The 12786-nt window shown below is 46.0% G+C and overlaps 1 protein-coding gene across 2 annotated transcripts in view; it reads left to right on the plus strand.

Moving 5' to 3' along the window:
- Sash1 (SAM and SH3 domain containing 1) overlaps positions 1–12786 on the plus strand; it is a 154894-nt gene that overhangs the window by 87103 nt on the left and 55005 nt on the right. For both annotated transcript variants that reach the window (XM_048354259.1, XM_048354260.1), the window contains 4 exons: positions 6087–6127; positions 8270–8356; positions 10322–10434; positions 10932–11033. In XM_048354259.1, coding sequence (XP_048210216.1) covers positions 6087–6127; positions 8270–8356; positions 10322–10434; positions 10932–11033 — 343 coding nt within the window. The remainder of the gene's footprint in view (positions 1–6086; positions 6128–8269; positions 8357–10321; positions 10435–10931; positions 11034–12786) is intronic.

Here is a 12786-nt window from a genome sequence, read left to right on the forward strand (position 1 = left end):
GGAAGGCAGCTATCGTGTTTCTTTGCTTCTTTTGGCTTCTGTAGTTCTAGGGCTTGAACCCCGGGCCTTGTGCTGGCTAGGCACTGTGCCAGTTGAGCCATGCTCCTAAGACCCTTTGTTCATGTTTGGTTTTTGAGATACGGTCTTCATAACGTTTGCCCAGGCAGGCCTAACAATTCATAATCCTCACGTCCCATTTCCTGGGTAGCCGGGACTACAGGTATGTCCCACCACACCCAGCTTCAGGTGGGAACTGCCTCATCATCCATTCTTCACATCCAGCGATGTCGTGACCTTGGGCTCTGGCACACTTCGCCCAGGTCAGCTTAACTTGGGAGTGTGGGAGCTGTTCGCCTTCCCTGGGTCAGCTAGCGACGGGGACTTAGCACTGCTGACCCCTGCCTCAATCACGGATGAAAGTGACCTGGTGCTAAAGAGCCAGAGAGTACAGGTGGAGAAGAGATGGTGAAATGAACGAGAAAGCCTGGATGCAGCGTGCTTTGACTGGGTCGACAAAATGTCACCCGTGTTGTCACTGATGCTAAATATTCATGGAGCACAGATTTTGGCACTAGAATTGCTTTCAGTGGCAGCTGGTGAATTTGCCAGGGGAATTACATCATGGCCATGAAATCCAGCTTCTCTCGGCTGGGCAGGGTCAGCTCTGGGGTACACTACGAGAGGCGCGGAGGGCATGGCACGCAACTGGCTCTTGTCTCTGGGAATGAGCCCTTTCTTAGGGCCTGGGCCACAAGGTCTCCCGCACCCTGCCCAGCCCTGGCCCTGCGCCTAAGGAAACGGTGACCTTGATTCTATGGCAGACAGACAGTCGACACTGAGCTGAATTCTATTTCATTTTTCTTTCTGTTGCATAGAGAAGATAGGTTCATAGGATGCAGATTATCTTAAGCCACCCCGAGGATAAGAAGTAATATCAAATCAAGGAATTCTTGGTTTTACGTAACATAATTTGCCACGGAATAAGCAAAAGATATGAAACATACTGCCAGAGGACACGAAAGAGAAAATGGAGGTATTTTTGTGTGTATGCCAGTATTGGGGCATAGAACTAAGGACCTTGTGCTCTTTCTCAGCCTTTTGTGCCCACAAATGGTACTCTACCACTTGAATCACATCTCTTATTCAGCTTTGTTTTTGTTTTTATTTTTGTTTGTTAACTGAAGATAAGAGTGTCCTGGGGGCTGGGAGTATGGCCTAGTGGTAGAGTGCTTTCCTAGCATGTATGAAGCCCTGGGTTCGATTCCTCAGTACCACATACACAGAAAAAGCCAGAAGTGGCACTGTGGCTCAAGTGGTAGAATGCTAGCCTTGAGCAAAAAGAAGCTCATGGACAGTGTCTAGGCCCTGAGTTCAAGCCCCAGGACTGGAAAAACAAAAAGTCTCCTGGACTTGGCCGAACTGGCTTCGAACTTGATTCTCAGATCTCAGCTTCCCGAGCAGCTAGGATTATAGGTGTGAGACACCATGGATTTCTTACAAGACACTCAACCGTTTCCTTCTTGTGTTTCCACTCACACGTGCACCCTCAGTGGCACTGATAGGTCCTTTTACTATTCCTTGAGGAAAAGGTGACGTCTTTGGGGATAGCCTTGCCAGTCCAGAGGCGAACAGAAAGAGGTAGGCCCAGCGGGCACTGTGGAAATTCAGCAGGAAATAAACGAGTGGAGAAGTTTCTCTCTCAAGACTCAAGATAATAGAATCAAATTGCTTAAGTCCTCGTTTTCCAGTAACACATAACATATGTTGCTTTCTTGGAAATTAGCTTATAATTGCTTTTTTGTTGTTGTTGGTTTTTGTTTGATTGGTTGGTTCTGGTGAAATCTCTGGACAGTTGCTCAAAGCCCACACATGAAGTCTATTTCTAGGAATTTCTTTCTTCTTAGGCATTTGTTATGCTTTTGTGGGGGTACCAGGCTCCATGTGTAAAAATGAGATAGTGCTGTCCTTGCTCAGGTCCACTTTAGACCATCTGTGTTTCAAGAGCGGAAGAAGAAAAGCGAGTTGGTGCCATTGTATTGGCTTCCTTTCTTTCTGCAAACATGTCATACCCCAGCGATGCTACCAGATCCTGAAACATGTCCTCACAAATTGGGGGGGGCAGGGGACGGACATGTTCATGTTTCATGTTGAACTATGTAATCCTCTTCTGCTACCAGCCCAATAATTTACAGAAGGGCAGGGTCAGCCGCAGTGGTATACATCCCTTCAGAATGTTCTTTCAACCATAGACAAGGAAGGAGGCAATGTGGTGTCTGGGTAAGAGGCTCATACCTTACCTAGCTCATTTAGGAAGCTGAGAGCTGAGGATCACAGTTCAAAGCCAGCCTGGGCAAGATAAATCCAGGGAAGTTCGTTGGAAGTAGAGGTGTTGGCTCGAGTGGTGATGCTGTAGCCCTGAGTGAAAAAAGTCAAGAGCCAGCGCTGAGGCTCTAAGTCGGAGCCCTAGTAGCCCCCACCCCACACAAATTGGCATTAAGTCTAACTAGCTATGCTTTAATTTAGGATTTTTTAAAAAAGAGAATATTGCCTTCAGAAATAGCGCAAGTGATTTAGGAGGTTTTGAGAGGAAATTTCACACTTCAGCAGTTTGGGGCGTCTTAGTACTACTTACGGATGAAAAATTTGCTCCGGCTCAGTGCTGAGGCTTTAGAGGCAATGCTTAATGATGATTAAATGCTTAAGTAGATTTTCAGAGGACAACAGAACAGTAATTATTGTTTCCTGGTTATCGAAAGCACTCTGAGGTCTTCATCTTTTTTCCTCCATTAACAAGGGAACCATGGGCCCACCAAACCGGCTTCCTAGGCCTGCCGGTCCCCAGCAGGCCTTAACTTCTTCCAGTAGGTGGTCAGTGAATGAAGACCTTCCACCTGCTGCTGTTCACATTCAGAATTCAGTGACACCGTCCATGACATGCCCTGCCAGGTTGGTTTTAGGATCAGTCTGAAGGAGAAAGGAGATGGCATTCTAGCTCTGCCAGCCTCTCTTTGCAGGGAGAGTTCACTGTCTCCAGGTTCATATGATGTCTTTTGGATAGTCTGTAGGTTGTGAGCTTGGAAATTAAAAAAATAATAATAAAAAAATTCCCCCCCTGCTCAGCACAGCAAGATCAATACAGAGACGACAGTGCCATCTACTGTGCATTTAGGGAAATGCAAGTGATGTGAGCAAGGCCAGGCCTGATAAAACAATTACTTGATGTACTATGTGAAAATATTTCTTTTTTCTTTGGTTAATCTTCCCTATGGTTTAGCTCTTGTTGGCACTGTATTTGATTTTGGTATACCGGACATTGTATATATGTTTGTCTGAATTAGGAAGAGGAACATCAGAATAGTGAGACAAAGGCTAAAAGGTGAACCAATGCAACAGTGATACTTACAAGACAATATGTTATAAACTAACTGTAAAATTCAGAGAGGAGGTGGAATTGAGGAGGAGGGAAGGTGGGAGGAAAATGAGGAAGGAGGTAACAAGTTTGAAAAAAATGTACTCACTACCTTACATATGTAACTAACCCCTCTGTACATCACCTTGACAATAATTTTTTTTTTTTTTTGGCCAGTCCTGGGCCTTGGACTCAGGGCCTGAGCACTGTCCCTGGCTTCTTCCCGCTCAAGGCTAGCACTCTGCCACTTGAGCCACAGCGCCGCTTCTGGCCGTTTTCTGTATATGTGGTGCTGGGGAATCGAACCTAGGGCCTCGTGTATCCGAGGCAGGCACTCTTGCCACTAGGCTATATCCCCAGCCCCGACAATAAATTTTTTTAAAAAAAATTACTCAACATATGTATGAGAAGTCGAAGACAATCATAGAGTGAAAACACTGTAGGAATTTTAGAGCAGAAAGTACAGTTGAACTTTGTGAGAGCTATATGGTAGTAAGAATTTAACTTTTTTTCTGAAGTGAAAGTTTGGAAGCATTTTGTGGCATTTAGCACGGCCATTTGGCAGGAATTGAAAACTAGAAACAGGCCTTGACGTTTCCTAGGATAGCATTGAGATGACTTGATGCAGAATTTATGCAGAAGAAGCGCACATTCCTAAGGCAGAGACTCTGGGTGCTGGGCGTGGCAAGCTACTTCCTTAACCTCTGGGAACAGTCATTTCTGGCAAAAGGGACATTTGTAAGGAAAATTCCTTACAACTTGACAAGATTTGTTATTTGAAGTCATCAAAGGACTAAAGAAATGTCTCTATAGACTATGTTCCCAGGAAAACGTTCCTTTCAAAACCAAAGTACTAAGCTTACAAATATTTCTAATTGATTGCAGAACTAGTCTGATCCAGCGCCAAGGATATTTAGTGTACTTGGTCCTTAGCAATTCTGTTCTCTGTAGTCCTTAGAGTAAGCGTAAAACTATATGGAGATTCCTATCCACTAAGTGGTCACTTACTGGTAGGGCATGACCAGTTGAAATGAGGTAGATTGATGCATACTACTGTGACTTTGAATTCAGAAGCAACAAGGCAAGATTTTTTTTTTAATTTAAGAATCCTAAGCTGGGCATGATAACTCAAACCTGTTAGCTACTTGGGAGGAAGAGATTGGGAGATGACAGTTTGAAGCTAGCTGCAGCATGAAAGTTCCAGAGACTCATCTCAACCAGTGGCTGGTCACTAGAGCGCATGCCTGATATCTCAGCTACTGGGGAAGCACAATAGCTGGGCAGTGTGACACACCTCTGCAATCCATAGCAAGGGGGGCGGGCACAGCAGGAGGATGGAGACCCCACCTCAGAAGTAGCCAATGCAAAAAGGCCTTAGAGGCGTGGCTCACAGCTGAGACCCTGAGCTCAACCCTTAGTACGGCCCCCTGTAAAAGAATCCTAATGTAGCTTAACATCATTTCTCTTTGAAGGATTTCCTGCCTTGATCTGCAGCCAGCTGGCCTCCTCCTTACTTTCTGCTGCCTTTTTGTTTTACCCACAGTTCCCCTGTGGGCCTGAATATGTCCTTCCAGTTCCTCCCTCTTCCCTTTCTATTTCTTCTCCTCCAACTTCCTTGCCCACTTTTTTTTTAACAGCTGGTCTTTCTGTTACTAGGACAGCACCTCCCCCTCCCTTCCCTGCCCCTACCCCCCTGCCAAAAATCAAAACCATAGAGGAAGAAGGATCCATTTGACCTCACGGTTTCACAATAGGCAAGATATCATGGAGGCAGAGTTTAGCTTAGATGATGATTGGGAAGCAGACAGGAAATGCTCTTGCCCACAGGCAGCCTTGTCTCCATGTTTCCATCCTGTCAGTTTTCCTTGCTTCCTTTGCTTTTTGGCCTTAAGTTAGTAGTTGTGCACGGCTATTGTAGTGGCACGCTAAACTGACTGATTTTAGTCTACGTTCACTTCCCCGGCCCTCTTGGTTCACCGTATCAGTCAAACTGGCAGCCGGGGTGGAAAGCAGGGTGCAGGCCCAAATCTGGTTTCCAGCCATGTGTTGGTTCGCGTGGACCCATTTCTGGAAGCACTGAATTATTTATGATCACTTAACACTGGGGGACTCTTCCCTAGCAAGGCAGGTGCCTGGCTTGTCTTCCAGCCTTGGAATTGCTGGCAAGACGGCTGTTGCACTTGCCAGTTGTTGGCATCAACTTCAGGAGCTCTGACCAGGTGGCCTCCTCCGCTTGGGCATCTGAACTCCTGTTGTCTTCATCCCTCAAGGGTGGGCCTCCCATCCCACCTCCGCTCCTGAGCCATCTTTTCTTTCCCAACCACGCGACTCTCTGGCTCCCCCAGTGGCCGTGGTGATTATTACATGCTTCCTCTTGGCCACTTAAAAGTAGCTTGGCCCCAAAGTCTTTTGTAGTTGATAGTTCCTAGGAATGGAAGCTACTTCTGTGGTGGTCTACTGTCTTTCATTCTCTTCATTGAATACAGATGCTACTGTAGAGTGAGTGAGTCCTTAATAAATGTTGACAAAGGGTACCCAAACCTAGGAGTAAAGGTTCTAAATCACTCCTTGGCCTCCAGTAAGTGTATTTGGTGCTGGATCAAACTATTTAGGAGAATTTTAAGATCCCCCACAAAAGCGAGACCTGTGGGTCATCTAATTTCTCCCTCTTTTCTAGGCATCCTCTCCATAAGTCAATCTCAGAAGACGGCTCTGTAGGTCAGTACCACCTTTCTTGCTTGCCTGTGTAATTACTTCTTCTACCTATTTTATAGGAAATATAGACATAAAGTACAGAAATCATGAAGAACCTTTTACCAAGAAGTAACACTGTTAAGATGTTGATGTATATACTTTTTTCCTTTTCCCCATTGCATAGTATTTTTAAAACAAATACTGTCTCATAATTATAAAAACATAGTATATATTATATTATGATTTTGTTCCCATAGGGCTGAGTATTCTTTACAGTGAAAGGTTGAGGTTTCCCGTCTACTGGATGTACCATCATTTAATTAACTGGTGTCTTTGCATTTAAGTTGTTTCTTCATTTTTTCCTCAATAACAAGTGGGACTGCCATCAAAAGCCTGAGCCTCTCTCCCTGATAATGACCTTTGGGTATATATAGCCTTTAATAAGGAACTTTTAGATCAGGGAGTTTGCATTTAAGACAGCATATATTTGGTATCCTTGATTACAGAATGCACTCGTGATACAGTAAAGGTCAGATAGATATGAGTGTGGGTGCTTAAAGCAGACAGCCAGGATCTGAACCCTAACTCTTCCAGCTGAATCACTGGGACCTTGTAGACACCACTGGCTTCCCATGCCCTGGTTTCCTACTCTCCTAAGTGAGGATGATAATAGATCATGTAAGTGCCCTTTGGAGAGTGGCAGTGCCTACGTGTAGCCTGGGCTACCTATCAAGACCCTGTACTCTCCAACCCTGGTACCCCTACCCTCCCAAAAAAGTCATATATGTGAGACCTGCCATTAGCTATCACAGTGCTCGGATGTAGTAAACGTAGAGTAGATAGATGTTAGTTGTGATTGTTACTTTGGGAATGGGAAAGGGAGAGAAACGCAGGTTACAAACAAATAAATGGACTGTCTTCCCAAACGACCCAAGAGAAAAGCCAGCCACTGATGGTCAGTCCTCCTGAACGCTTGGTGGCCGACGTCTGCCTCATTGTGTAGCCCACAGGCCGCAGACACACTGTGAGGCACAGGAAGCCTCAGGCTGGGGTCTTGTCCCTGGCTCTCGCGGTCATCAGCTCTGAGTCGCAGGCTCCCCGTGTTGACAGATGACACCCTTGCTGGCCTGCAGGCCCCTGGGGCGGGGCTTCCACATGTCTGCTTCATGCCTTTGTTTGGCACCAGTGGTCTAGACTATGGAAACCCCACCACCATGCCAGGCCCTGTTTGTCAAGGCCACAGAGCAAGCAGACAGTCACGAAACGGTGACAGAGCTGCCGCTCCGGAGCGTGCCACGTCAGCGTGATGGCAGCTGCCACTGCTTTTATCCTGGGAGAATAAAGGATTGCTCTCCATGGGCGTTTTGCTCTCCCCTTTCTGTTTGCTTGGGAGAAGATAGTACCTATTGTTGAGGATCAGAATACATCAAAAACCTTGTCCAAGGCAAGGAGGTAGTTTCCACTTGCAAGTCACCCAAAGCAGTCTGGGAAGGGTGGGAGGGGAGAGGGAAACCGAGTTGAGCGGTGACACAGGACCTGCTAGCTGGTGTTTTGGGGCTCTGTGTCCTGGTGGTAGATCTGCAGGTAGATCACCAGGTAGCTCGAATGCCAACGAAATAGGAATCATGCCCAAATTATGCCATCGGTAGACCTCTCTTCCCCAAATCAGCCCTTGATCAGTAAGTACAGGGCGAGACAACCATCCTGTTGTGTTCATTACATCAAGAAAATAGGAACGAAGCCGGGTATGAACCAGGGGAATGACAACAAAACAAGGCTAAGTCCTCAAAGAATCCCATCTGTGGTATAATGGAAATAATTGTGGTTAAGACAAAAGGGAGAAGGCAGACCACATAGGCCAGGCAGAATGAAGCACCCTGGTTAAACAAACATCAAAGAGAAGCTAAGCATGTCCACCCTGCTGACTTTTTATTTCTCCTCTGAGCATGACTGTACCAATTTTTACCACTAGCTAGCGTGCATTCCTTTAACGGGGCCTTCTCCAGCCTTTCCCTAACTAAAGAGAGAGAAAGAGAAGAAAAGCTGGCTTTTTGTGAAATTGCAGTATTCTTTCAAGCTGTGTGATGATTAAAAAAAAAAGAGAGGCTACTTTTGTTATCAATGAATTTATGGCTGTCTTTTTTTTTTTTTTTTTTTTTTTTTAAGGAAAAGCAGATTGGAAGAAGAAAAATAAGTATTTCTGGCAGAACTTCCGAAAGAACCAAAAAGGGATAATGAGACAGACTTCAAAAGGTACTGTGGCAGTGCGGGGGCTGACAGAGGGTCCTTTTAGCTCTGTGACGCTGAGAGGGCTCCTCTGTGAGCATGCTCAATGCAGCGCTGCTGACATCTGTCTCAGAGGCTTTATTCCAGTCATTTGTTTACACTCACAAAATGGGAGGGGTTAGCCGTTCTTTCTTCTCATAGAACAGACTGCAGAGACCAAGTTTTTAGTGATTCTTGGACACATCAGCTGCAGAAACATCTTCATTCTTTATTTACCGGAGGGGAGCATCCGGGGCTTGAACTTAGGGCTTTATACCCTTTCTTGGCTCTTGCACTCAGAGTTAGCACTCTACCACTTGAGTTACACCTCCGCTCTGGCCTTTGGCTGGTTCATTGGAGATAAGAGTCTCAGCTTTGTCTTCCCTGGCGGGCTTCACACCAGGATCCGCAGATCGTAGCCTGAGTAGCTAGGATGGCAGGCGTGAGCCGCCAGTGCTGGCCAGCTTGCCCTTCAAGTCTCCATGGTCTCACCTCAACGGGTTGAGAAAGAGTTGGCATTCCTTCATTCAGGGTCCTCCTGTCCACACCCCCACTTAAAGCCTTCGCATTCTTCTGAACTTTTGATGGAGTTTTGGGGGGGCATGCACAATGAAGTGGTCATTGCTCCTGCCCTCATGGGAATCTGCCCAGGCTACTACTCTGTGCGGGAATTCTGCCCTTCTGTCTGCGCTGAGTCTTTCCTTACTGTTCAGATAGGAACTGTCAGCCTTTGAGGCCAGGTTAAGAAATTTACGTTTCCTCCGCATTCACCAAGGAAACCAGTGCAAATCCACTTCCACGTTCCAGGTTTGCTGACTAAGAGGATCAATAAGTGGAAATCTTTCATTGCTTAGCCACAACACATTTCCCTTTACAACACGATACGCCCTCTCCTGCTCAGAATGCCTCCCCCATCGCCCCCTGCAGAAATGGAAAAAAGTGGACGTGGACATCACACCCTAGCTGCACCCCTGGGGTCCCAGGGAACACCCAAGCCTGCTTACGCTTCTCATGTCAGGGAGCTGCTCTAAAACACTCCCGGTTTTCCAGTTGTACAGAGCCCCAGGATCGTCTCCAGTTCAAGATAAACCTTGGATTCTAATGAAGTCAGAGGGTGGTGGGGAGGGAGGGAGGGAAGAGTGAGAAGGAAGAGAAGAGGAGAAACTGGAAGTTCAATGGAACCGCAGTTGTTTTATTTGTGAAGGTGTAGAAGGAACCTGAGGGGAACTTTGTTTTCTTCTGTGTCACTTTCAGTTCTGGAAGTTGACTTTGCCAATACTACTTTATGTATTCGTTCAAATTGTTATTATAAAGGCCATCCACAGAGGGGTTACAGTTTATAGGTTAGACAATGAGCACATTTCTTTTTGGACAATGTCACCAGCACTACCTCCAGATTGAAATATCTGGGCTGTCTTTCTCCCAATCAGCTCAGCTCCTCACACCCCTGCGATTTTACATTTTGTGCCCGGTCTGTAAGGGGACATCAGCCAGCTAGCTCAGTGGTCACACAGAGCATTCCCGGCTCCAGGGTTAGCTCTGTGACCTGCTGCCTCCCACTCTGCCAATCCATCCTCATTCATATTCTGAGTGGATGATGCAGAGAACTCTCAGCCACAGGGTCCTCGGAATGCCTGTGGGTGCTCTTGGGTGTTTAAATGGGGTCTGTGCACTGCCCCTTGTGAGGGACCCCTTGTCAGCCTCCTGGCCAGGCACTCAGCTCAGAGGCTTTGGGTGTTTTGAAGCGTTCGCTCTGGTAGCCTGTTTTCCAAACAGATGTGCTCACAGGTGTGTTCCTGCATCCTGTCCCTCCATCTGTGACATCCAGAGGAGAGAGTACCCTGGAGACATGTCGGTCCCTCAGCCCAGGAGGATGGGTGGGCACCCAGGGCTGGCAGTCCGTTTCCTCTCTCACTCTCGTTTCTTTGGGTATGTGTCCCCCCCGCCCTCCAGGGGAAGACGTGGGTTACGTGGCGAGCGAGATAACCATGAGCGATGAGGAGCGCATTCAGCTGATGATGATGGTCAAGGAGAAGATGATCACCATCGAGGAGGCCCTCGCCAGGGTAAGACGCGGGTGCTGCCTTTCCCGTGCTGGGATATGGTATCCTTGCCCTCAGCAATGTTTGGGATGGAGTGGTTCCTGTGGTAGAATGCTGGCCTAGCAAGCACAAAGCCCTGGGTTTAAACCCAAACATTGCCTCTAAAAATGTGGACATTAGAGACTATAAGAAAACAAGATGTGAAGGTTTTTTGTGTTGTTGTCTGCTTTTGTTTGAGGTGCCTTGCTCATGCTTATAATCTCTTTATCACTGAACTCTATATATCCCAGCTTCTAAAGTAATTTTTCTTTGGTGGGGGTGTATGTGTGCTGGTCCTGGGGCTTGAACTTAGGGCCTGGGCGCTGTTCCTGAGCTTTTCTTTTTTCCTCAAGGCTAGTGCTCGACCATCTTGAGCCACAGCTCGACTTCTGATTTCCTCGTGGTTAATTGGAGATAAGATTCTCTCTCTGAAGCATGACTATTATTTCCACTTCAGTTTTCTATTTCTGTTCTTGTTGCAGCTCAAGGAGTATGAGGCCCAGCACCGGCAGTCAGCTGCCTTGGAGCCCGCCGACTGGCCAGATGGTTCCTACCCAACACTCGATGGTTCCTCCACATGCAATGTGAGTTTGCTGCTTCTATACCTCCGCTGGGGGAGGAGGGTAGCGTGCGTTGTCATTTCTTGTGTGGTCCCAGCAAGAGGCATTGCTCCCTATAGCTTCCTTGATCTACAAGAGAGCCTCTGCTATCAGAATTGTGCTATCCAGGCCAGGCATTTGGTCTTTCATTGCGTCTACAAAACAAAAATGGTTACCGTATTGACCATTGTTCCATTAAGTTTCATTGAGGACGTAGGCATTGCTGTAAAGATTCTGTGTTTGCAATCAGGCTACCATAATCCACTTCTAGAAGTTCTCCTGTATGACGCACATTCTGTGTCCACTAATTGGTGGCTCCCTTAGTCCCCTTCCACCATCCCTACAACCACAGCTGTACTTGGCAACTCTCAGTTCCTTACATAAGTGGAGCCATTCAGCACTTGTCCTTCTATGTCGAGTTTGTTTCAGCCTGCATGTCTTCATGATCCATACCTGTGACAAGATGTATCAGAACTTGTACTTCATTTTTTATGTGTGTATGTGTGTGTGCATGCTGGTCTTGGGGCTTGAACTCAGGGATTCTTGCCAATGCTTAGCCTTGTTGCTCAAGGCTGCTGCTCTACCATTTGAGCCACAGCTCTACCCACTTCAAGCTTTTTGTTGGTCAATTGGAAAGTAGATTCCCTCCAGCTTGTATGCTTGAGCTGGCTTCAAACCCAAATCCTCAGATCTCTGCCTCCTGAGCAGCTAGAATTAAAGGTATGAGTCATTGGCACCCAGGAGAACTTTATTTGTAAGGATGGACACTATTTCATTGTATGGATATGCCACATATTATTAGTTCATCTGTTGATGGACACTTGGGTTACTTCTACCTTTTAGCGACTGGAAACAATTCTGCTGTGAACATTAGTCTATGGAGTGATGCATGGAGTTTTATGATTGTTAGGTTGTTCCTTATATATGTTAGATGCTGATATTACATAAAAGACTTGTCATTGTTTTCTGCCATTCTGTAGGTTGCTTGCACTTTTACCCCTCTTGATGTCTTTGACACAGAAAAGGTTTTAACTTTGAGATGCAACTTACCATTTTTGCTTTCTTTGTTGTTTGTGTTTCTGCTATCTAAGAAATCATTGCTAAAACCAGTATGATAGCTATGCCAGCTTATATTTTCTATTGATGATTTTTATAGATTTTAGCTCTTAAATTTAGGGTTTTGGCTTATTTTGAGTTACCATTACATAATACTGGACCCAACCTCATTCATCAACACATGGATAACATGTTTTATATCCAGTTAACCACCAAAAAGCCCATGGGCTGAGTTCCAACACACACACACACACACACACACACACACACACACACACACACTTTTCCAAATGACTTACTAGCCATTAGACAACAAATGATTGTGGAAGATCTTTGTTCATCGGATGGATTCCTTCATTTTCTTGCAGAGGAATTTCATGTCCTTTAGTGTCTCGCGGGCATAGGCGTCTGACATCTTTAGTTTTGTATGAACATGGAAACTTGTGAGTTTTCCCTCCGGGCTGGCTCGCCAGTCTTCTGACACAGGGAAAGGAGTGAAGGGGTTCCTTTAGCTTCCTGACTTCCATGCAGAATTCTCAACTTAAGATCCACGTTTCAAGATGTCTCACAAAAAGGAGACTCTCACAAGGTAGAAGTTTGAGCAAGCATTAGTTTTAGTACAACCATATATATATATATATATATATATATATATATAGTGGGGAAAAATGAAACCAGAGGG

This window comes from Perognathus longimembris, chromosome 9 (genome assembly GCF_023159225.1).
Source record: "Perognathus longimembris pacificus isolate PPM17 chromosome 9, ASM2315922v1, whole genome shotgun sequence".
Classification (NCBI taxonomy): Eukaryota; Metazoa; Chordata; class Mammalia; order Rodentia; family Heteromyidae; genus Perognathus; species Perognathus longimembris.